Here is a 27,148-nt window from a genome sequence, read left to right on the forward strand (position 1 = left end):
ACTTTGTTGAGACACAACAAATTGAAACACAGCTTCTGCAGTCTCTTAATAGTTTTATGGATGAATGTTTATCGCCAGGGGCTCACTATAGCTGGCAGGATGCAGACGGAAACTACTGGTGCTGAGTTTATTTGCTGCTAATGTTTTTAACTGTTTGCTTCTCTGAAAAACTGTCATTATGTGTTTGGACCATCTCATGTTTACTAAAGATGACTGACAACAACACTGTCATTATGTGTATGGACCATCTCATGTTTACTAAAGATGACTGACAACACTGTCATTATGTGTATGGACCATCTCATGTTTACTAAAGATGACTGACAACAACACTGTCGTTATGTGTATGGACCATCTCATGTTTACTAAAGATGACTGACAACAACACTGTCATTATGTGTATGGACCATCTCATGTTTACTAAAGATGACTGACAACAACACTGTCATTATGTGTATGGACCATCTCATGTTTAGTAAAGATGACTGACAACAACACTGTCATTATGTGTATGGACCATCTCATGTTTACTAAAGATGACTGACAGTAGTCTGGATGTCCACTACTATTATCCAACCTTCTGCAAACATGTCCCTGACTGACAGTAGTCTGTATGTCCACTACTTTATTATCCAACCTTCTGCAAACATGTCCCTGACTGACAGTAGTCTGTATGTCCACTACTTTATTATCCAACCTTCTGCAAACATGTCCCTGACTGACAGTAGTCTGTATGTCCACTACTTTATTATCCAACCTTCTGCAAACATGTCCCTGACTGACAGTAGTCTGGATGTCCACTACTTTATTATCCAACCTTCTGCAAACATGTCCCTGACTGACAGTAGTCTGTATGTCCACTACTTTATTATCCAACCTTCTGCAAACATGTCCCTGACTGACAGTAGTCTGGATGTCCACTACTTTATTATCCAACCTTCTGCAAACATGTGCCTGACTGACAGTAGTCTGTATGTCCACTACTTTATTATCCAACCTTCTGCAAACATGTCCCTGACTGACAGTAGTCTGTATGTCCACTACTTTATTATCCAGCCTTCTGCAAACATGTCCCTGACTGACAGTAGTCTGTATGTCCACTACTTTATTATCCAACCTTCTGCAAACATGTCCCTGACTGACAGTAGTCTGTATGTCCACTACTTTATTATCCAGCCTTCTGCAAACATGTCCCTGACTGACAGTAGTCTGTATGTCCACTACTTTATTATCCAACCTTCTGCAAACATGTCCCTGACTGACAGTAGTCTGTATGTCCACTACTTTATTACCCAACCTTCTGCAAACATGTCCCTGACTGACAGTAGTCTGGATGTCCACTACTTTATTATCCAACCTTCTGCAAACATGTCCCTGACTGACAGTAGTCTGTATGTCCACTACTTTATTATCCAACCTTCTGCAAACATGTCCCTGACTGACAGTAGTCTGTATGTCCACTACTTTATTATCCAGCCTTCTGCAAACATGTCCCTGACTGACAGTAGTCTGTATGTCCACTACTTTATTATCCAGCCTTCTGCAAACATGTCCCTGACTGACAGTAGTCTGTATGTCCACTACTTTATTATCCAGCCTTCTGCAAACATGTCCCTGACTGACAGTAGTCTGGATGTCCACTACTTTATTATCCAACCTTCTGCAAACATGTCCCTGACTGACAGTAGACTGGATGTCCACTACTTTATTATCCAACCTTCTATAAACATGTCCCTGACTGACAGTAGTCTGGATGTCCACTACTTTATTATCCAACCTTCTGCAAACTGACAGTAGTCTGGATGTCCACTACTTTATTATCCAACCTTCTGCAAACTGACAGTAGTCTGGATGTCCACTACTTTATTATCCAGCCTTCTGCAAACATGTCCCTGACTGACAGTAGTCTGTATGTCCACTACTTTATTATCCAACCTTCTGCAAACATGTCCCTGACTGACAGTAGTCTGTATGTCCACTACTTTATTATCCAACCTTCTGCAAACATGTCCCTGACTGACAGTAGTCTGTATGTCCACTACTTTATTATCCAACCTTCTGCAAACATGTCCCTGACTGACAGTAGTCTGTATGTCCACTACTTTATTATCCAACCTTCTGCAAACATGTCCCTGACTGACAGTAGTCTGTATGTCCACTACTTTATTATCCAACCTTCTGCAAACATGTCCCTGACTGACAGTAGTCTGTATGTCCACTACTTTATTATCCAACCTTCTGCAAACATGTCCCTGACTGACAGTAGTCTGTATGTCCACTACTTTATTATCCAACCTTCTGCAAACATGTCCCTGACTGACAGTAGTCTGGATGTCCACTACTTTACTATCCAGCCTTCTGCAAACATGTCCCTGACTGACAGTAGTCTGTATGTCCACTACTTTATTATCCAACCTTCTGCAAACATGTCCCTGACTGACAGTAGTCTGTATGTCCACTACTTTATTATCCAACCTTCTGCAAACATGTCCCTGACTGACAGTAGTCTGTATGTACACTACTTTATTATCCAGCCTTCTGCAAACATGTCCCTGACTGACAGTAGTCTGTATGTCCACTACTTTATTATCCAACCTTCTGCAAACATGTCCCTGACTGACAGTAGTCTGTATGTCCACCTCTTTATTATCCAGCCTTCTGCAAACATGTCCCTGACTGACAGTAGTCTGTATGTCCACTACTTTATTATCCAACCTTCTGCAAACATGTCCCTGACTGACAGTAGTCTGTGTGTCCACTACTTTATTATCCAACCTTCTGCAAACATGTCCCTGACTGACAGTAGTCTGTATGTCCACTACTTTATTATCCAACCTTCTGCAAACATGTCCCTGACTGACAGTAGTCTGTATGTCCACTACTTTATTATCCAACCTTCTGCAAACATGTCCCTGACTGACAGTAGTCTGTATGTCCACTACTTTATTATCCAACCTTCTGCAAACATGTCCCTGACTGACAGTAGTCTGTATGTCCACTACTTTATTATCCAACCTTCTGCAAACATGTCCCTGACTGACAGTAGTCTGTATGTCCACTACTTTATTATCCAACCTTCTGCAAACATGTCCCTGACTGACAGTAGTCTGTATGTCCACTACTTTATTATCCAACCTTCTGCAAACATGTCCCTGACTGACAGTAGTCTGGATGTCCACTACTTTACTATCCAGCCTTCTGCAAACATGTCCCTGACTGACAGTAGTCTGTATGTCCACTACTTTATTATCCAACCTTCTGCAAACATGTCCCTGACTGACAGTAGTCTGTATGTCCACTACTTTATTATCCAACCTTCTGCAAACATGTCCCTGACTGACAGTAGTCTGTATGTACACTACTTTATTATCCAGCCTTCTGCAAACATGTCCCTGACTGACAGTAGTCTGTATGTCCACTACTTTATTATCCAACCTTCTGCAAACATGTCCCTGACTGACAGTAGTCTGTATGTCCACTACTTTATTATCCAGCCTTCTGCAAACATGTCCCTGACTGACAGTAGTCTGTATGTCCACTACTTTATTATCCAACCTTCTGCAAACATGTCCCTGACTGACAGTAGTCTGTATGTCCACTACTTTATTATCGAACCTTCTGCAAACATGTCCCTGACTGACAGTAGTCTGGATGTCCACTACTTTATTATCCAACCTTCTGCAAACATGTCCCTGACTGACAGTAGTCTGTATGTCCACTACTTTATTATCCAACCTTCTGCAAACATGTCCCTGACTGACAGTAGTCTGTATGTCCACTACTTTATTATCCAGCCTTCTGCAAACATGTCCCTGACTGACAGTAGTCTGTATGTCCACTACTTTATTATCCAACCTTCTGCAAACATGTCCCTGACTGACAGTAGTCTGTATGTCCACTACTTTATTATCCAGCCTTCTGCAAACATGTCCCTGACTGACAGTAGTCTGGATGTCCACTACTTTATTATCCAACCTTCTGCAAACATGTCCCTGACTGACAGTAGACTGGATGTCCACTACTTTATTATCCAACCTTCTATAAACATGTCCCTGACTGACAGTAGTCTGGATGTCCACTACTTTATTATCCAACCTTCTGCAAACTGACAGTAGTCTGGATGTCCACTACTTTATTATCCAACCTTCTGCAAACTGACAGTAGTCTGGATGTCCACTACTTTATTATCCAGCCTTCTGCAAACATGTCCCTGACTGACAGTAGTCTGTATGTCCACTACTTTATTATCCAACCTTCTGCAAACATGTCCCTGACTGACAGTAGTCTGTATGTCCACTACTTTATTATCCAACCTTCTGCAAACATGTCCCTGACTGACAGTAGTCTGTATGTCCACTACTTTATTATCCAACCTTCTGCAAACATGTCCCTGACTGACAGTAGTCTGTATGTCCACTACTTTATTATCCAACCTTCTGCAAACATGTCCCTGACTGACAGTAGTCTGTATGTCCACTACTTTATTATCCAACCTTCTGCAAACATGTCCCTGACTGACAGTAGTCTGTATGTCCACTACTTTATTATCCAACCTTCTGCAAACATGTCCCTGACTGACAGTAGTCTGTATGTCCACTACTTTATTATCCAACCTTCTGCAAACATGTCCCTGACTGACAGTAGTCTGGATGTCCACTACTTTACTATCCAGCCTTCTGCAAACATGTCCCTGACTGACAGTAGTCTGTATGTCCACTACTTTATTATCCAACCTTCTGCAAACATGTCCCTGACTGACAGTAGTCTGTATGTCCACTACTTTATTATCCAACCTTCTGCAAACATGTCCCTGACTGACAGTAGTCTGTATGTCCACTACTTTATTATCCAGCCTTCTGCAAACATGTCCCTGACTGACAGTAGTCTGTATGTCCACTACTTTATTATCCAACCTTCTGCAAACATGTCCCTGACTGACAGTAGTCTGTATGTCCACTACTTTATTATCCAGCCTTCTGCAAACATGTCCCTGACTGACAGTAGTCTGTATGTCCACTACTTTATTATCCAGCCTTCTGCAAACATGTCCCTGACTGACAGTAGTCTGTATGTCCACTACTTTATTATCCAACCTTCTGCAAACATGTCCCTGACTGACAGTAGTCTGTATGTCCACTACTTTATTATCCAACCTTCTGCAAACATGTCCCTGACTGACAGTAGTCTGTATGTCCACTACTTTATTATCCAACCTTCTGCAAACATGTCCCTGACTGACAGTAGTCTGGATGTCCACTACTTTATCATCCAACCTTCTGCAAACATGTCCCTGACTGACAGTAGTCTGTATGTCCACTACTTTATTATCCAACCTTCTGCAAACATGTCCCTGACTGACAGTAGTCTGTATGTCCACTACTTTATTATCCAACCTTCTGCAAACATGTCCCTGACTGACAGTAGTCTGTATGTCCACTACTTTATTATCCAACCTTCTGCAAACATGTCCCTGACTGACAGTAGTCTGTATGTCCACTACTTTATTATCCAACCTTCTGCAAACATGTCCCTGACTGACAGTAGTCTGGATGTCCACTACTTTATTATCCAACCTTCTGCAAACATGTCCCTGACTGACAGTAGTCTGGATGTCCACTACTTTATTATCCAACCTTCTGCAAACATGTCCCTGACTGACAGTAGTCTGTATGTCCACTACTTTATTATCCAACCTTCTGCAAACATGTCCCTGACTGACAGTAGTCTGGATGTCCATTACTTTATTATCCAACCTTCTGCAAACATGTCCCTGACAGAGAGTATTCTGGATGTCCACTACTTTATTATCCAACCTTCTGCAAACATGTCCCTGACTGACAGTAGTCTGGATGTCCACTACTTTATCATCCAACCTTCTGCAAACATGTCCCTGACTGACAGTAGTCTGTATGTCCACTACTTTATTATCCAACCTTCTGCAAACATGTCCCTGACTGACAGTAGTCTGTATGTCCACTACTTTATTATCCAACCTTCTGCAAACATGTCCCTGACTGACAGTAGTCTGTATGTCCACTACTTTATTATCCAACCTTCTGCAAACATGTCCCTGACTGACAGTAGTCTGTATGTCCACTACTTTATTATCCAACCTTCTGCAAACATGTCCCTGACTGACAGTAGTCTGTATGTCCACTACTTTATTATCCAACCTTCTGCAAACATGTCCCTGTTGACAGTAGTCTGGATGTCCACTACTTTATTATCCAACCTTCTGCAAACATGTCCCTGACTGACAGTAGTCTGGATGTCCACTACTTTATTATCCAACCTTCTGCAAACATGTCCCTGACTGACAGTAGTCTGTATGTCCACTACTTTATTATCCAACCTTCTGCAAACATGTCCCTGACTGACAGTAGTCTGGATGTCCATTACTTTATTATCCAACCTTCTGCAAACATGTCCCTGACAGAGAGTAGTCTGGATGTCCACTACTTTATTATCCAACCTTCTGCAAACATGTCCCTGACTGACAGTAGTCTGTATGTCCACTACTTTATTATCCAACCTTCTGCAAACATGTCCCTGACTGACAGTAGTCTGGATGTCCAGTACTTTATTATCCAACCTTCTGCAAACATGTGCCTGACTGACAGTAGTCTGGATGTCCACTACTTTATTATCCAACCTTCTGCAAACATGTCCCTGACTGACAGTAGTCTGGATGTCCACTACTTTATTATCCAACCTTCTGCAAACATGTCCCTGACAGAGAGTAGTCTGGATGTCCACTACTTTATTATCCAACCTTCTGCAAACATGTCCCTGACTGACAGTAGTCTGTATGTCCACTACTTTATTATCCAACTTTCTGCAAACATGTCCCTGACTGACAGTAGTCTGGATGTCCACTACTTTATTATCCAACCTTCTGCAAACATGTGCCTGACTGACAGTAGTCTGGATGTCCACTACTTTATTATCCAACCTTCTGCAAACATGTCCCTGACTGACAGTAGTCTGGATGTCCACTACTTTATTATCCAACCTTCTGCAAGCATGTCCCTGACTGACAGTAGTCTTGATGTCCACTACTTTATTATCCAGCCTTCTGCAAACATGTCCCTGACTGATAGTAGTCTGTATGTCTCCTACTTTATTATCCAACCTTCTGCAAACATGTCCCTGACTGACAGTAGTCTGGATGTCCACTACTTTATTATCCAGCCTTCTGCAAACATGTCCCTGACTGACAGTAGTCTGTATGTCTCCTACTTTATTATCCAACCTTCTGCAAACATGTCCCTGACTGACAGTAGTCTGGATGTCCACTACTTTATTATCCAGCCTTCTGCAAACATGTCCCTGACTGACAGTAGTCTGTATGTCCACTACTTTATTATCCAACCTTCTGCAAACATGTCCCTGACTGACAGTAGTCTGTATGTCCACTACTTTATTATCCAACCTTCTGCAAACATGTCCCTGACTGACAGTAGTCTGTATGTCCACTACTTTATTATCCAACCTTCTGCAAACATGTCCCTGACTGACAGTAGTCTGTATGTCCACTACTTTATTATCCAGCCTTCTGCAAACATGTCCCTGACTGACAGTAGTCTGTATGTCCACTACTTTATTATCCAACCTTCTGCAAACATGTCCCTGACTGACAGTAGTCTGGATGTCCACTACTTTATTATCCAACCTTCTGCAAACATGTCCCTGACTGACAGTAGTATGTATGTCCAATACTTTATTATCCAACCTTCTGCAAACATGTCCCTGACTGACAGTAGTCCGGATGTCCACTACTTTATTATCCAACCTTCTGCAAACATGTCCCTGACTGACAGTAGTATGTATGTCCACTACTTTATTATCCAACCTTCTGCAAACATGTCCCTGACAGACAGTAGTCTGTATGTCCACTACTTTATTATCCAACCTTCTGCAAACATGTCCCTGACTGACAGTAGTCTGCATGTCCACTACTTTATTATCCAGCCTTCTGCAAACATGTCCCTGACTGACAGTAGTCTGGATGTCCACTACTTTATTATCCAGCCTTCTGCAAACATGTCCCTGACTGACAGTAGTCTGTATGTCCACTACTTTATTATCCAACCTTCTGCAAACATGTCCCTGACTGACAGTAGTCTGTATGTCCACTACTTTATTATCCAGCCTTCTGCAAACATGTCCCTGACTGACAGTAGTCTGTATGTCCACTACTTTATTATCCAGCCTTCTGCAAACATGTCCCTGACTGACAGTAGTCTGTATGTCCACTACTTTATTATCCAACCTTCTGCAAACATGTCCCTGACTGACAGTAGTCTGTATGTCCACTACTTTATTATCCAGCCTTCTGCAAACATGTCCCTGACTGACAGTAGTCTGGATGTCCACTACTTTATTATCCAACCTTCTGCAAACACGTCCCTGACTGACAGTAGTCTGGATGTCCACTACTTTATTATCCAACCTTCTGCAAATATGTGCCTGACTGACAGTAGTCTGGATGTCCACTACTTTATGATCCAACCTTCTGCAAACATGTCCCTGACTGACAGTAGTCTGTATGTCCACTACTTTATTATCCAGCCTTCTGCAAACATGTCCCTGACTGACAGTAGTCTGATGTCCATTACTTTATTATCCAACCTTCTGCAAACTGACAGTTGTCTGGATGTCCACTACTTTATTATCCAACCTTCTGCAAACTGACAGTAGTCTGGATGTCCACTACTTTATTATCCAACCTTCTGCAAACATGTCCCTGACTGACAGTAGTCTGTATGTCCACTACTTTATTATCCAACCTTCTGCAAACATGTCCCTGACTGACAGTAGTCTGGATGTCCACTACTTTATTATCCAACCTTCTGCAAACATGTCCCTGACTGACAGTAGTCTGGATGTCCACTACTTTATTATCCAACCTTCTGCAAACATGTCCCTGACTGACAGTAGTCTGGATGTCCACTACTTTATTATCCAACCTTCTGCAAACATGTCCCTGACTGACAGTAGACTGGATGTCCACTACTTTATTATCCAACCTTCTGCAAACATGTCCCTGACTGACAGTAGTCTGGATGTCCACTACTTTATTATCCAACCTTCTGCAAACATGTCCCTGACTGACAGTAGTCTGGATGTCCACTACTTTATTATCCAACCTTCTGCAAACATGTCCCTGACTGACAGTAGTCTGGATGTCCACTACTTTATTATCCAACCTTCTGCAAACATGTCCCTGACAGACAGTAGTCTGGATGTCCACTACTTTATTATCCAACCTTCTGCAAACATGTCCCTGACTGACAGTAGTCTGTATGTCCACTACTTTATTATCCAACCTTCTGCAAACATGTCCCTGACTGACAGTAGTCTGGATGTCCACTACTTTATTATCCAACCTTCTGCAAACATGTCCCTGACTGACAGTAGTCTGGATGTCCACTACTTTATTATCCAACCTTCTGCAAACATGTCCCTGACTGACAGTAGTCTGTGTCCACTACTTTATTATCCAACCTTCTGCAAACATGTCCCTGACAGACAGTAGTCTGGATGTCCACTACTTTATTATCCAACCTTCTGCAAACATGTCCCTGACTGACAGTAGTCTGTATGTCCACTACTTTATTATCCAACCTTCTGCAAACATGTCCCTGACTGACAGTAGTCCGGATGTCCACTACTTTATTATCCAACCTTCTGCAAACATGTCCCTGACTGACAGTAGTCTGGATGTCCACTACTTTATTATCCAACCTTCTGCAAACATGTCCCTGACTGACAGTAGTCTGGATGTCCACTACTTTATTATCCAACCTTCTGCAAACACGTCCCTGACTGACAGTAGTCTGGATGTCCACTACTTTATTATCCAACCTTCTGCAAATATGTGCCTGACTGACAGTAGTCTGGATGTCCACTACTTTATTATCCAACCTTCTGCAAACATGTCCCTGACTGACAGTAGTCTGTATGTCCACTACTTTATTATCCAGCCTTCTGCAAACATGTCCCTGACTGACAGTAGTCTGATGTCCATTACTTTATTATCCAACCTTCTGCAAACTGACAGTTGTCTGGATGTCCACTACTTTATTATCCAACCTTCTGCAAACTGACAGTAGTCTGGATGTCCACTACTTTATTATCCAACCTTCTGCAAACATGTCCCTGACTGACAGTAGTCTGTATGTCCACTACTTTATTATCCAACCTTCTGCAAACATGTCCCTGACTGACAGTAGTCTGGATGTCCACTACTTTATTATCCAACCTTCTGCAAACATGTCCCTGACTGACAGTAGTCTGGATGTCCACTACTTTATTATCCAACCTTCTGCAAACATGTCCCTGACTGACAGTAGTCTGGATGTCCACTACTTTATTATCCAACCTTCTGCAAACATGTCCCTGACTGACAGTAGACTGGATGTCCACTACTTTATTATCCAGCCTTCTGCAAACATGTCCCTGACTGACAGTAGTCTGTATGTCCACTACTTTATTATCCAACCTTCTACAAACATGTCCCTGACTGACAGTAGTCTGGATGTCCACTACTTTATTATCCAACCTTCTGCAAACATGTCCCTGACTGACAGTAGTCTGGATGTCCACTACTTTATTATCCAACCTTCTGCAAACATGTGCCTGACTGACAGTAGTCTGGATGTCCACTACTTTATTATCCAACCTTCTGCAAACATGTGCCTGACTGACAGTAGTCTGGATGTCCACTACTTTATTATCCAACCTTCTGCAAACATGTCCCTGACTGACAGTAGTCTGTATGTCCACTACTTTATTATCCAACCTTCTGCAAACATGTCCCTGACTGACAGTAGTCTGGATGTCCACTACTTTATTATCCAACCTTCTGCAAACATGTCCCTGACTGACAGTAGTCTGGATGTCCACTACTTTATTATCCAACCTTCTGCAAACATGTCCCTGACTGACAGTAGTCTGGATGTCCACTACTTTATTATCCAACCTTCTGCAAACATGTCCCTGACTGACAGTAGTCTGGATGTCCACTACTTTATTATCCAACCTTCTGCAAACATGTCCCTGACTGACAGTAGTCTGGATGTCCACTACTTTATTATCCAACCTTCTGCAAACATGTCCCTGACTGACAGTAGTCTGGATGTCCACTACTTTATTATCCAACCTTCTGCAAACATGTCCCTGACTGACAGTAGTCTGGATGTCCACTACTTTATTATACAACCTTCTGCAAACATGTCCCTGACTGACAGTAGTCCGGATGTCCACTACTTTATTATCCAACCTTCTGCAAACATGTCCCTGACTGACAGTAGTCTGGATGTCCACTACTTTATTATCCAACCTTCTGCAAACATGTCCCTGACTGACAGTAGACTGAATGTCCACTACTTTATTATCCAACCTTCTATAAACATGTCCCTGACTGACAGTAGTCTGGATGTCCACTACTTTATTATCCAACCTTCTGCAAACTGACAGTAGTCTGGATGTCCACTACTTTATTATCCAACCTTCTGCAAACTGACAGTAGTCTGGATGTCCACTACTTTATTATCCAGCCTTCTGCAAACATGTCCCTGACTGACAGTAGTCTGTATGTCCACTACTTTATTATCCAACCTTCTGCAAACATGTCCCTGACTGACAGTAGTCTGTATGTCCACTACTTTATTATCCAACCTTCTGCAAACATGTCCCTGACTGACAGTAGTCTGTATGTCCACTACTTTATTATCCAACCTTCTGCAAACATGTCCCTGACTGACAGTAGTCTGTATGTCCAATACTTTATTATCCAACCTTCTGCAAACATGTCCCTGACTGACAGTAGTCCGGATGTCCACTACTTTATTATCCAACCTTCTGCAAACATGTCCCTGACTGACAGTAGTCTGGATGTCCACTACTTTATTGTCCAACCTTCTGCAAACATGTCCCTGACTGACAGTAGTCTGTATGTCCACTACTTTATTATCCAACCTTCTGCAAACATGTCCCTGACTGACAGTAGTCTGGATGTCCACTACTTTATTATCCAACCTTCTGCAAACATGTGCCTGACTGACAGTAGTCTGTATGTCCACTACTTTATTATCCAACCTTCTGCAAACATGTCCCTGACTGACAGTAGTCTGGATGTCCACTACTTAATTATCCAACCTTCTGCAAACATGTCCCTGACTGACAGTAGTCTGGATGTCCACTACTTTATTATCCAACCTTCTGCAAACATGTCCCTGACTGACAGTAGTCTGGATGTCCACTACTTTATTATCCAACCTTCTATAAACATGTCCCTGACTGACAGTAGTCTGGATGTCCACTACTTTATTATCCAACCTTCTGCAAACATGTGCCTGACTGACAGTAGTCTGGATGTCCACTACTTTATTATCCAACCTTCTGCAAACATGTCCCTGACTGACAGTAGTCTGTATGTCCACTACTTTATTATCCAACCTTCTGCAAACATGTCCCTGACTGACAGTAGTCTGTATGTCCACTACTTTATTATCCAACCTTCTATAAACATGTCCCTGACTGACAGTAGTCTGGATGTCCACTACTTTATTATCCAACCTTCTGCAAACATGTCCCTGACTGACAGTAGTCTGGATGTCCACTACTTTATTATCCAACCTTCTGCAAACATGTCCCTGACTGACAGTAGTCCGGATGTCCACTACTTTATTATCCAACCTTCTGCAAACATGTCCCTGACTGACAGTAGTCTGGATGTCCACTACTTTATTATCCAACCTTCTGCAAACATGTCCCTGACTGACAGTAGTCCGTATGTCCACTACTTTATTATCCAACCTTCTGCAAACATGTCCCTGACTGACAGTAGTCTGTATGTCCACTACTTTATTATCCAACCTTCTGCAAACATGGCCCTGACTGACAGTAGTCTGTATGTCCACTACTTTATTATCCAACCTTCTGCAAACATGTCCCTGACTGACAGTAGTCTGTATGTCCACTACTTTATTATCCAACCTTCTGCAAACATGTCCCTGACTGACAGTAGTCTGTATGTCCACTACTTTATTATCCAACCTTCTGCAAACATGTCCCTGACTGACAGTAGTCTGGATGTCCACTACTTTATTATCCAACCTTCTGCAAACATGTCCCTGACTGACAGTAGTCTGGATGTCCACTACTTTATTATCCAACCTTCTGCAAACTGACAGTAGTCTGGATGTCCACTACTTTATTATCCAACCTTCTGCAAACTGACAGTAGTCTGGATGTCCACTACTTTATTATCCAACCTTCTGCAAACATGTCCCTGACTGACAGTAGTCTGGATGTCCACTACTTTATTATCCAACCTTCTGCAAACTGACAGTAGTCCGGATGTCCACTACTTTATTATCCAACCTTCTGCAAACATGTCCCTGACTGACAGTAGTCTGGATGTCCACTACTTTATTGTCCAACCTTCTGCAAACATGTCCCTGACTGACAGTAGTCTGTATGTCCACTACTTTATTATCCAACCTTCTGCAAACATGTCCCTGACTGACAGTAGTCTGTATGTCCACTACTTTATTATCCAGCCTTCTGCAAACATGTCCCTGACTGACAGTAGTCTGTATGTCCACTACTTTATTATCCAACCTTCTGCAAACATGTCCCTGACTGACAGTAGTCTGGATGTCCACTACTTTATTATCCAACCTTCTGCAAACATGTCCCTGACTGACAGTAGTATGTATGTCCAATACTTTATTATCCAACCTTCTGCAAACATGTCCCTGACTGACAGTAGTCCGGATGTCCACTACTTTATTATCCAACCTTCTGCAAACATGTCCCTGACTGACAGTAGTATGTATGTCCACTACTTTATTATCCAACCTTCTGCAAACATGTCCCTGACAGACAGTAGTCTGTATGTCCACTACTTTATTATCCAACCTTCTGCAAACATGTCCCTGACTGACAGTAGTCTGCATGTCCACTACTTTATTATCCAGCCTTCTGCAAACATGTCCCTGACTGACAGTAGTCTGGATGTCCACTACTTTATTATCCAGCCTTCTGCAAACATGTCCCTGACTGACAGTAGTCTGTATGTCCACTACTTTATTATCCAACCTTCTGCAAACATGTCCCTGACTGACAGTAGTCTGTATGTCCACTACTTTATTATCCAGCCTTCTGCAAACATGTCCCTGACTGACAGTAGTCTGTATGTCCACTACTTTATTATCCAGCCTTCTGCAAACATGTCCCTGACTGACAGTAGTCTGTATGTCCACTACTTTATTATCCAACCTTCTGCAAACATGTCCCTGACTGACAGTAGTCTGTATGTCCACTACTTTATTATCCAGCCTTCTGCAAACATGTCCCTGACTGACAGTAGTCTGGATGTCCACTACTTTATTATCCAACCTTCTGCAAACACGTCCCTGACTGACAGTAGTCTGGATGTCCACTACTTTATTATCCAACCTTCTGCAAATATGTGCCTGACTGACAGTAGTCTGGATGTCCACTACTTTATTATCCAACCTTCTGCAAACATGTCCCTGACTGACAGTAGTCTGTATGTCCACTACTTTATTATCCAGCCTTCTGCAAACATGTCCCTGACTGACAGTAGTCTGATGTCCATTACTTTATTATCCAACCTTCTGCAAACTGACAGTTGTCTGGATGTCCACTACTTTATTATCCAACCTTCTGCAAACTGACAGTAGTCTGGATGTCCACTACTTTATTATCCAACCTTCTGCAAACATGTCCCTGACTGACAGTAGTCTGTATGTCCACTACTTTATTATCCAACCTTCTGCAAACATGTCCCTGACTGACAGTAGTCTGGATGTCCACTACTTTATTATCCAACCTTCTGCAAACATGTCCCTGACTGACAGTAGTCTGGATGTCCACTACTTTATTATCCAACCTTCTGCAAACATGTCCCTGACTGACAGTAGTCTGGATGTCCACTACTTTATTATCCAACCTTCTGCAAACATGTCCCTGACTGACAGTAGACTGGATGTCCACTACTTTATTATCCAACCTTCTGCAAACATGTCCCTGACTGACAGTAGTCTGGATGTCCACTACTTTATTATCCAACCTTCTGCAAACATGTCCCTGACTGACAGTAGTCTGGATGTCCACTACTTTATTATCCAACCTTCTGCAAACATGTCCCTGACTGACAGTAGTCTGGATGTCCACTACTTTATTATCCAACCTTCTGCAAACATGTCCCTGACAGACAGTAGTCTGGATGTCCACTACTTTATTATCCAACCTTCTGCAAACATGTCCCTGACTGACAGTAGTCTGTATGTCCACTACTTTATTATCCAACCTTCTGCAAACATGTCCCTGACTGACAGTAGTCTGGATGTCCACTACTTTATTATCCAACCTTCTGCAAACATGTCCCTGACTGACAGTAGTCTGGATGTCCACTACTTTATTATCCAACCTTCTGCAAACATGTCCCTGACTGACAGTAGTCTGTGTCCACTACTTTATTATCCAACCTTCTGCAAACATGTCCCTGACAGACAGTAGTCTGGATGTCCACTACTTTATTATCCAACCTTCTGCAAACATGTCCCTGACTGACAGTAGTCTGTATGTCCACTACTTTATTATCCAACCTTCTGCAAACATGTCCCTGACTGACAGTAGTCCGGATGTCCACTACTTTATTATCCAACCTTCTGCAAACATGTCCCTGACTGACAGTAGTCTGGATGTCCACTACTTTATTATCCAACCTTCTGCAAACATGTCCCTGACTGACAGTAGTCTGGATGTCCACTACTTTATTATCCAACCTTCTGCAAACACGTCCCTGACTGACAGTAGTCTGGATGTCCACTACTTTATTATCCAACCTTCTGCAAATATGTGCCTGACTGACAGTAGTCTGGATGTCCACTACTTTATTATCCAACCTTCTGCAAACATGTCCCTGACTGACAGTAGTCTGTATGTCCACTACTTTATTATCCAGCCTTCTGCAAACATGTCCCTGACTGACAGTAGTCTGATGTCCATTACTTTATTATCCAACCTTCTGCAAACTGACAGTTGTCTGGATGTCCACTACTTTATTATCCAACCTTCTGCAAACTGACAGTAGTCTGGATGTCCACTACTTTATTATCCAACCTTCTGCAAACATGTCCCTGACTGACAGTAGTCTGTATGTCCACTACTTTATTATCCAACCTTCTGCAAACATGTCCCTGACTGACAGTAGTCTGGATGTCCACTACTTTATTATCCAACCTTCTGCAAACATGTCCCTGACTGACAGTAGTCTGGATGTCCACTACTTTATTATCCAACCTTCTGCAAACATGTCCCTGACTGACAGTAGTCTGGATGTCCACTACTTTATTATCCAACCTTCTGCAAACATGTCCCTGACTGACAGTAGACTGGATGTCCACTACTTTATTATCCAGCCTTCTGCAAACATGTCCCTGACTGACAGTAGTCTGTATGTCCACTACTTTATTATCCAACCTTCTACAAACATGTCCCTGACTGACAGTAGTCTGGATGTCCACTACTTTATTATCCAACCTTCTGCAAACATGTCCCTGACTGACAGTAGTCTGGATGTCCACTACTTTATTATCCAACCTTCTGCAAACATGTGCCTGACTGACAGTAGTCTGGATGTCCACTACTTTATTATCCAACCTTCTGCAAACATGTGCCTGACTGACAGTAGTCTGGATGTCCACTACTTTATTATCCAACCTTCTGCAAACATGTCCCTGACTGACAGTAGTCTGTATGTCCACTACTTTATTATCCAACCTTCTGCAAACATGTCCCTGACTGACAGTAGTCTGGATGTCCACTACTTTATTATCCAACCTTCTGCAAACATGTCCCTGACTGACAGTAGTCTGGATGTCCACTACTTTATTATCCAACCTTCTGCAAACATGTCCCTGACTGACAGTAGTCTGGATGTCCACTACTTTATTATCCAACCTTCTGCAAACATGTCCCTGACTGACAGTAGTCTGGATGTCCACTACTTTATTATCCAACCTTCTGCAAACATGTCCCTGACTGACAGTAGTCTGGATGTCCACTACTTTATTATCCAACCTTCTGCAAACATGTCCCTGACTGACAGTAGTCTGGATGTCCACTACTTTATTATCCAACCTTCTGCAAACATGTCCCTGACTGACAGTAGTCTGGATGTCCACTACTTTATTATCCAACCTTCTGCAAACATGTCCCTGACTGACAGTAGTCCGGATGTCCACTACTTTATTATCCAACCTTCTGCAAACATGTCCCTGACTGACAGTAGTCTGGATGTCCACTACTTTATTATCCAACCTTCTGCAAACATGTCCCTGACTGACAGTAGACTGAATGTCCACTACTTTATTATCCAACCTTCTATAAACATGTCCCTGACTGACAGTAGTCTGGATGTCCACTACTTTATTATCCAACCTTCTGCAAACTGACAGTAGTCTGGATGTCCACTACTTTATTATCCAACCTTCTGCAAACTGACAGTAGTCTGGATGTCCACTACTTTATTATCCAGCCTTCTGCAAACATGTCCCTGACTGACAGTAGTCTGTATGTCCACTACTTTATTATCCAACCTTCTGCAAACATGTCCCTGACTGACAGTAGTCTGTATGTCCACTACTTTATTATCCAACCTTCTGCAAACATGTCCCTGACTGACAGTAGTCTGTATGTCCACTACTTTATTATCCAACCTTCTGCAAACATGTCCCTGACTGACAGTAGTCTGTATGTCCAATACTTTATTATCCAACCTTCTGCAAACATGTCCCTGACTGACAGTAGTCCGGATGTCCACTACTTTATTATCCAACCTTCTGCAAACATGTCCCTGACTGACAGTAGTCTGGATGTCCACTACTTTATTGTCCAACCTTCTGCAAACATGTCCCTGACTGACAGTAGTCTGTATGTCCACTACTTTATTATCCAACCTTCTGCAAACATGTCCCTGACTGACAGTAGTCTGGATGTCCACTACTTTATTATCCAACCTTCTGCAAACATGTGCCTGACTGACAGTAGTCTGTATGTCCACTACTTTATTATCCAACCTTCTGCAAACATGTCCCTGACTGACAGTAGTCTGGATGTCCACTACTTAATTATCCAACCTTCTGCAAACATGTCCCTGACTGACAGTAGTCTGGATGTCCACTACTTTATTATCCAACCTTCTGCAAACATGTCCCTGACTGACAGTAGTCTGGATGTCCACTACTTTATTATCCAACCTTCTATAAACATGTCCCTGACTGACAGTAGTCTGGATGTCCACTACTTTATTATCCAACCTTCTGCAAACATGTGCCTGACTGACAGTAGTCTGGATGTCCACTACTTTATTATCCAACCTTCTGCAAACATGTCCCTGACTGACAGTAGTCTGTATGTCCACTACTTTATTATCCAACCTTCTGCAAACATGTCCCTGACTGACAGTAGTCTGTATGTCCACTACTTTATTATCCAACCTTCTATAAACATGTCCCTGACTGACAGTAGTCTGGATGTCCACTACTTTATTATCCAACCTTCTGCAAACATGTCCCTGACTGACAGTAGTCTGGATGTCCACTACTTTATTATCCAACCTTCTGCAAACATGTCCCTGACTGACAGTAGTCCGGATGTCCACTACTTTATTATCCAACCTTCTGCAAACATGTCCCTGACTGACAGTAGTCTGGATGTCCACTACTTTATTATCCAACCTTCTGCAAACATGTCCCTGACTGACAGTAGTCCGTATGTCCACTACTTTATTATCCAACCTTCTGCAAACATGTCCCTGACTGACAGTAGTCTGTATGTCCACTACTTTATTATCCAACCTTCTGCAAACATGGCCCTGACTGACAGTAGTCTGTATGTCCACTACTTTATTATCCAACCTTCTGCAAACATGTCCCTGACTGACAGTAGTCTGTATGTCCACTACTTTATTATCCAACCTTCTGCAAACATGTCCCTGACTGACAGTAGTCTGTATGTCCACTACTTTATTATCCAACCTTCTGCAAACATGTCCCTGACTGACAGTAGTCTGGATGTCCACTACTTTATTATCCAACCTTCTGCAAACATGTCCCTGACTGACAGTAGTCTGGATGTCCACTACTTTATTATCCAACCTTCTGCAAACTGACAGTAGTCTGGATGTCCACTACTTTATTATCCAACCTTCTGCAAACTGACAGTAGTCTGGATGTCCACTACTTTATTATCCAACCTTCTGCAAACATGTCCCTGACTGACAGTAGTCTGGATGTCCACTACTTTATTATCCAACCTTCTGCAAACTGACAGTAGTCCGGATGTCCACTACTTTATTATCCAACCTTCTGCAAACATGTCCCTGACTGACAGTAGTCTGTATGTCCACTACTTTATTATCCAACCTTCTGCAAACATGTCCCTGACTGACAGTAGTCTGGATGTCCACTACTTTATTATCCAACCTTCTGCAAACATGTGCCTGACTGACAGTAGTCTGTATGTCCACTACTTTATTATCCAACCTTCTGCAAACATGTCCCTGACTGACAGTAGTCTGGATGTCCACTACTTAATTATCCAACCTTCTGCAAACATGTCCCTGACTGACAGTAGTCTGGATGTCCACTACTTTATTATCCAACCTTCTGCAAACATGTCCCTGACTGACAGTAGTCTGGATGTCCACTACTTTATTATCCAACCTTCTATAAACATGTCCCTGACTGACAGTAGTCTGGATGTCCACTACTTTATTATCCAACCTTCTGCAAACATGTGCCTGACTGACAGTAGTCTGGATGTCCACTACTTTATTATCCAACCTTCTGCAAACATGTCCCTGACTGACAGTAGTCTGTATGTCCACTACTTTATTATCCAACCTTCTGCAAACATGTCCCTGACTGACAGTAGTCTGTATGTCCACTACTTTATTATCCAACCTTCTATAAACATGTCCCTGACTGACAGTAGTCTGGATGTCCACTACTTTATTATCCAACCTTCTGCAAACATGTCCCTGACTGACAGTAGTCTGGATGTCCACTACTTTATTATCCAACCTTCTGCAAACATGTCCCTGACTGACAGTAGTCCGGATGTCCACTACTTTATTATCCAACCTTCTGCAAACATGTCCCTGACTGACAGTAGTCTGGATGTCCACTACTTTATTATCCAACCTTCTGCAAACATGTCCCTGACTGACAGTAGTCCGTATGTCCACTACTTTATTATCCAACCTTCTGCAAACATGTCCCTGACTGACAGTAGTCTGTATGTCCACTACTTTATTATCCAACCTTCTGCAAACATGGCCCTGACTGACAGTAGTCTGTATGTCCACTACTTTATTATCCAACCTTCTGCAAACATGTCCCTGACTGACAGTAGTCTGTATGTCCACTACTTTATTATCCAACCTTCTGCAAACATGTCCCTGACTGACAGTAGTCTGTATGTCCACTACTTTATTATCCAACCTTCTGCAAACATGTCCCTGACTGACAGTAGTCTGGATGTCCACTACTTTATTATCCAACCTTCTGCAAACATGTCCCTGACTGACAGTAGTCTGGATGTCCACTACTTTATTATCCAACCTTCTGCAAACTGACAGTAGTCTGGATGTCCACTACTTTATTATCCAACCTTCTGCAAACTGACAGTAGTCTGGATGTCCACTACTTTATTATCCAACCTTCTGCAAACATGTCCCTGACTGACAGTAGTCTGGATGTCCACTACTTTATTATCCAACCTTCTGCAAACATGTCCCTGACTGACAGTAGTCTGTATGTCCACTACTTTATTATCCAACCTTCTGCAAACATGTCCCTGACTGACAGTAGTCTGTATGTCCGCTACTTTATTATTCAACCGTTGATCCAATGTAATTATTGACTTCTGCTACAAATTGCTGGTGAGAAGCAACATCAGCAGCATCACGCGCTCTTTTTTCGGGAAGTCGGGTGGGAGGAGATGACACATCGCTTGAAGGGAGGAGAACATAGAGAAAGCGATGAGAACATAGAGAATGGAGGAGAACATAGAGAATGGAGGAGAACATAGAGAAAGTGACATTCAGCACAGTCTTCCGTCACAACTACAGTGGAAAGTGTGTGGTGTGATGCGGCGGCACTGTGCTAGCGTGAGGAGATTTACCACGTCATTGCTGTCCTGTGTGTGCACACATGAAGGAACCACGTCACGTGCACACGTTAGAAGCCTCGAGGAGGATGGAGACTGTCCTTCATGACTACACAGCTGCTGCTCATTTGATGACATGATGGTCACGACCGAGTTACTGCTCTCAATCTTTCTTTCACACACTCACACTCACTCTCACACACTCACACTCACTCTCACTCTCACACACTCACACTCACACTCACTCTCACTCTCACTCTCACTCACACTCACACTCACACTGACTCTCACTCTCACTCTCACACACTCAGACTCACACTCACACACTCACACTGACTCTCACTCTCACACAGAGAGAGAGAGATAGCTACCATGTGTCAATGAGTGAGATGTAAGTGAACAGGTGCCAAGTAGATGTTGGCTCACACTGCATGAGCTCACGGGACAAACAAGACTTTTTCTACCGAGCTGCTACACGGAAGGAAACCTACCAGACGGATTTGGTGCAGTACTTCAACAAAGTGTTAGATTTGGTGCAGTACTTCAACAAAGTGTTAGATTTGGTGCAGTACTTCAACAAAGTGTTTGATTTGGTGCAGTACTTCAACAAAGTGGTGCAGTAGTTAAGGTGTTGGAGGACGCGAGGTGTCATCCTTACCTCCCACACACAGCAGGGACATCTTGTGAGGGTCCGGCTGTCCTCCGGTGAGTGACGGTCCTCCGGTGAGTCTCTGCCCGGCTGTCCTCCGGTGAGTCTCTGTGATTAGTTGGCTCGCTCCGTCCGTCTACTAAGAGCATAAAAGAGCCACACGTCTTCTCCCCAAAAAGGCCCGGGTGGAGGTGGTTCTCGGCAGGGCTAGTTGAAGGTGTCTCTCCCCGCCCTGCTAGCTATCTGCCCCGCATGGCCTCAGCGCGATGCTCCTGCCGCCTGCACCGCCATCTTGTTTGAGCAGCAGCAGCACCGCGCGGGAGGACAGCTCCCCTCGCCGGCGTGACGTCACGAGGACACGCCCCTCGTCGAATTGACGTCACGAGGACACGCCCCTTGCCGACGTGACGTCACGAGGAAGAGACGCAGGAAGGGAGGAGGTTACCGGAGGACGACGCGGCAAACGTGCTGTGACTGTAATGACGTCATTGACTGTAATGACGACATTGAAACTAGGATTTACATAACCAATTCTTCACCAAATGAAAGAAATACAGTTTAAAATGATTCATGGAATATACTCTTCAAAGGATTTGTTGAAAGTTCAATATAACATGGAGGTTGTTGATGGCTGTTATATCTGTGGAGCTGTAGAGGATGTCAATCATCTGTTTGTAGAATGTGATACTGTACGTGTGTGTGGGTGTGTGTGGGTGTGTGTGATACTATACATGTGTGTGTGTGATACTTTACATGTGTGTGTGATACTGTACATGTGTGTGTGAGAGAAAGTGTACATGTATGTGTGTGTGTGTGTGATACTATACATGTGTGTGTGTGTGTGTGTGATAATGTACGTGTGTGTGAAAGTGTACATGTGTGTGATACTATGTGTGTGAGAGTGTACATGTGTGTGTGAGAGTGTACATGTGTGTGATACTATGTGTGTGAGGGTGTACATGTGTGTGTGAGAGTGTACATGTGTGTGAGAGTGTACATGTGTGTGTGAGAGTGTACATGTGTGTGATACTATGTGTGTGAGAGAGTGTACATGTGTGTGATACTATGTGTGTGAGAGTGTACATGTGTGTGTGTGTGTGTGTGTGATGTACGTGTGTGTAAGAGTGTACATGTGTGTGATACTATGTGTGTGAGAGTGTACATGTGTGTGTGAGTGTACATGTGTGTGAGAGTGTACATGTGTGTGATACTATGTGTGTAAGAGTGTACATGTGTGTGATACTATGTGTGTGAGAGTGTACATAAGTGTGTGTGTGTGTGATAATGTATGTGTGTGCGTGTGTACATGTATTTGTGTGTGTGAGTGTACATGTGTGTGTGTGTGTGTGTGTGTGTTTGATATTATACATGTGTGTGCGATACTGTACATGTGTGTGTGTGAGAGAAAGTGTACATGTATGTGTGTGTGTGATACTATACATGTGTGTGTGATACTGTACATGTGTGTGTGAGAGAAAGTGTACATGTATGTGTGTGTGTGTGATACTATACATGTGTGTGTGTATGTGATAATGTACGTGTGTGTGAGAGTGTACATGTGTGTGTGAGAGTGTACATGTGTGTGATACTATGTGTGTGAGAGTGTACATGTGTGTGTGAGAGTGTACATGTGTGTGATACTATGTGTGTGAGAGTGTACATGTGTGTGTGAGAGTGTACATGTGTGTGATACTATGTGTGTGAGAGTGTACATGTGTGTGTGAGAGTGTACATGTGTGTGATACTATGTGTGTGAGAGTGTACATGTGTGTGTGAGAGTGTACATGTGTGTGATACTATGTGTGTGAGGGTGTACATAAGTGTGTGTGTGTGTGTGTGTGTGATAATGTATGTGTGTGCGTGTGTACATGTATTTGTGTGTGTGAGTGTACATGTGTGTGTGTGTGTGTGTGTGTGATACTATACATGTGTGTGTGATACTGTACATGTGTGTGTGAGAGAAAGTGTACATGTATGTGTGTGTGTGTGGTACTATACGTGTGTGTGTGTGTGTGTGTGTGTGTGTGTGATAATGTACGTGTGTGTGAGAGTGTACATGTGTGTGATACTATGTGTGTGAGAGTGTACATGTGTGTGTGAGAGTGTACATGTGTGTGTGAGAGTGTACATGTGTGTGATACTATGTGTGTGAGAGTGTACATGTGCGTGATACTATGTGTGTGAGAGTGTACATGTGTGTGTGAGAGTGTACATGTGTGTGATGCTATGTGTGTGAGAGTGTACATGTGTGTGATACTATGTGTGTGAGAGTGTACATAAGTGTGTGTGTGTGTGATAATGTATGTGTGTGCGTGTGTACATGTATTTGTGTGTGTGAGTGTACATGTGTGTGTGTGTGTGTGTGTGTGTGTGTGTGTGTGATACTATACATGTGTGTGTGATACTGTACATGGGTGTGTGAGAGAAAGTGTACATGTATGTGTGTGTGTGTGATACTATACATGTGTGTGTGTGTGTGTGTGTGTGTGTGTGATAATGTACGTGTGTGTGTGTGAGAGTGTACATGTGTGTGATACTATGTGTGTGAGAGTGTACATGTGTGTGTGAGAGTGTACATGTGTGTGATACTATGTGTGTGAGAGTGTACATGTGTGTGTGAGAGTGTACATGTGTGTGATACTATGTGTGTGAGGGTGTACATAAGTGTGTGTGTGTGTGATAATGTATGTGTGTGCGTGTGTACATGTATTTGTGTGTGTGAGTGTACATGTGTATGTGTGTGTGTGTGATACTATACATGTGTGTGTGATACTGTACATGTGTGTGTGAGAGAAAGTGTACATGTATGTGTGTGTGTGTGTGTGATACTATACATGTGTGTGTGTGTGTGTGTGTGTGTGTGATAATGTACGTGTGTGTGAGAGTGTACATGTGTGTGATACTATGTGTGTGAGAGTGTACATGTGTGTGTGAGTGTACATGTGTGTGATACTATGTGTGTGAGAGTGTACATGTGTGTGTGAGAGTGTACATGTGTGTGTGAGAGTGTACATGTGTGTGATACTATGTGTGTGAGAGTGTACATGTGTGTGTGAGAGTGTACATGTGTGTGATACTATGTGTGTGAGAGTGTACATGTGTGTGTGTGTGTGTGTGTGATAATGTATGTGTGTGCGTGTGTACATGTATTTGTGTGTGTGAGTGTACATGTGTGTGTGAGTGTACATGTGTGTGTGAGAGTGTACATGTATGTGTGTGTGTGAGTGTGCATGTGTGTGTGAGAGTGTACATGTGTGTGATGCTATGTGTGTGAGAGTGTACATGTGTGTGATACTATGTGTGTGAGAGTGTACATAAGTGTGTGTGTGTGTGATAATGTATGTGTGTGCGTGTGTACATGTATTTGTGTGTGTGAGTGTACATGTGTGTGTGTGTGTGTGTGTGTGTGTGTGTGTGTGTGTGTGATACTATACATGTGTGTGTGATACTGTACATGTGTGTGTGAGAGAAAGTGTACATGTATGTGTGTGTGTGATACTATACATGTGTGTGTGATACTGTACATGGGTGTGTGAGAGAAAGTGTACATGTATGTGTGTGTGTGTGATACTATACATGTGTGTGTGTGTGTGTGTGTGTGTGATAATGTACGTGTGTGTGTGTGAGAGTGTACATGTGTGTGATACTATGTGTGTGAGAGTGTACATGTGTGTGTGAGAGTGTACATGTGTGTGATACTATGTGTGTGAGAGTGTACATGTGTGTGTGAGAGTGTACATGTGTGTGATACTATGTGTGTGAGGGTGTACATAAGTGTGTGTGTGTGTGATAATGTATGTGTGTGCGTGTGTACATGTATTTGTGTGTGTGAGTGTACATGTGTATGTGTGTGTGTGTGATACTATACATGTGTGTGTGATACTGTACATGTGTGTGTGAGAGAAAGTGTACATGTATGTGTGTGTGTGTGTGTGATACTATACATGTGTGTGTGTGTGTGTGTGTGTGTGTGATAATGTACGTGTGTGTGAGAGTGTACATGTGTGTGATACTATGTGTGTGAGAGTGTACATGTGTGTGTGAGTGTACATGTGTGTGATACTATGTGTGTGAGAGTGTACATGTGTGTGTGAGAGTGTACATGTGTGTGTGAGAGTGTACATGTGTGTGATACTATGTGTGTGAGAGTGTACATGTGTGTGTGAGAGTGTACATGTGTGTGATACTATGTGTGTGAGAGTGTACATGTGTGTGTGAGAGTGTACATGTGTGTGATACTATGTGTGTGAGAGTGTACATGTGTGTGTGTGTGTGTGTGTGATAATGTATGTGTGTGCGTGTGTACATGTATTTGTGTGTGTGAGTGTACATGTGTGTGTGAGTGTACATGTGTGTGTGAGAGTGTACATGTATGTGTGTGTGTGAGTGTGCATGTGTGTGTGAGAGTGTACATGTGTAAAGTGTGGGTACTCTGAGCTGCAGCTTGGTGCATAAGCACAAACCACAGTCAGGACCCGTCCCCCCACCCGAAGGCGGAGGGAGGCTACCCTCTCGTCTACAGGTTTTGAGCCGGGGGACAACAAGAATTGCCACCCCAGCTCGTCGCCTCTCACTGCTGGCAACGCCAGAGTGGAAGAGACTCCAGCCCCTCTCGAGAGAACTGGTTCCAGAGCCCTTGCTGTGCGTCAAAGTGAGTCCGACTATGTCTAGCCGGAACTTCTCCACCTCACACACTAGCTCATTCTCCTTCCCCCCAACGAGGTGACATTCCACGTCCCGAGAGCTAGCTTATGTAGCCCAGGATCAGACCGCCAAGTGCCCTGCCTTCGGCTTCCGCCCAGCTCACACTGCACCCGGACCTCTATGGCCCCTCCCATGAGTGGTGAACCCACGTTGTCTCTTCAGGCTGTGCCCGGCCGGGGCCCATGGGGGCAGGCCCGGCCACCAGGTGCTCGCCATCGTGCCCCACCTCCGGGCCTGGCTCCAGAGGGGGGCCCTGGTGACCCGCGATCGGGCGAGAGAAATCAGAGTCTCGGTTCTTGTATTTCCATAAAAGTCTTTGAGCTGCTCTTTGTCTGATCCCTCACCTAGGACCTGTTTGTTTTGGGATACCCTACCAGGGGGCATGGAAGCCCCTGGACAACATAGCTCCTAGGATCATTGGAGACCCTACCAGGGGGCATGGAAGCCCCTGGACAACATAGCTCCTAGGATCATTGGAGACCCTACCAGGGGGCATGGAAGCCCCTGGACAACATAGCTCCTAGGATCATTGGAGACCCTACCAGGGGGCATAGAAGCCCCCGGACAAAATAGCTCCTAGGA

The 27,148-nt window shown here is 43.3% G+C and overlaps 1 protein-coding gene across 1 annotated transcript in view; it reads right to left on the reverse strand.

Moving 5' to 3' along the window:
* LOC133631560 (protein unc-13 homolog A-like) overlaps positions 1–22,153 on the reverse strand; it is an 84,684-nt gene extending 62,531 nt beyond the window's left edge. The window contains exon 1 of the mRNA XM_062023876.1: positions 21,872–22,153. Within this exon, the coding sequence (XP_061879860.1) occupies positions 21,872–21,893 (22 nt within the window). The 5' untranslated portion in view covers positions 21,894–22,153. The remainder of the gene's footprint in view (positions 1–21,871) is intronic.
* Positions 22,154–27,148: the final 4,995 nt, after the last annotated feature.

Source organism: Entelurus aequoreus, linkage group LG16, assembly GCF_033978785.1.
Source record: "Entelurus aequoreus isolate RoL-2023_Sb linkage group LG16, RoL_Eaeq_v1.1, whole genome shotgun sequence".
Taxonomy (NCBI): Eukaryota; Metazoa; Chordata; class Actinopteri; order Syngnathiformes; family Syngnathidae; genus Entelurus; species Entelurus aequoreus.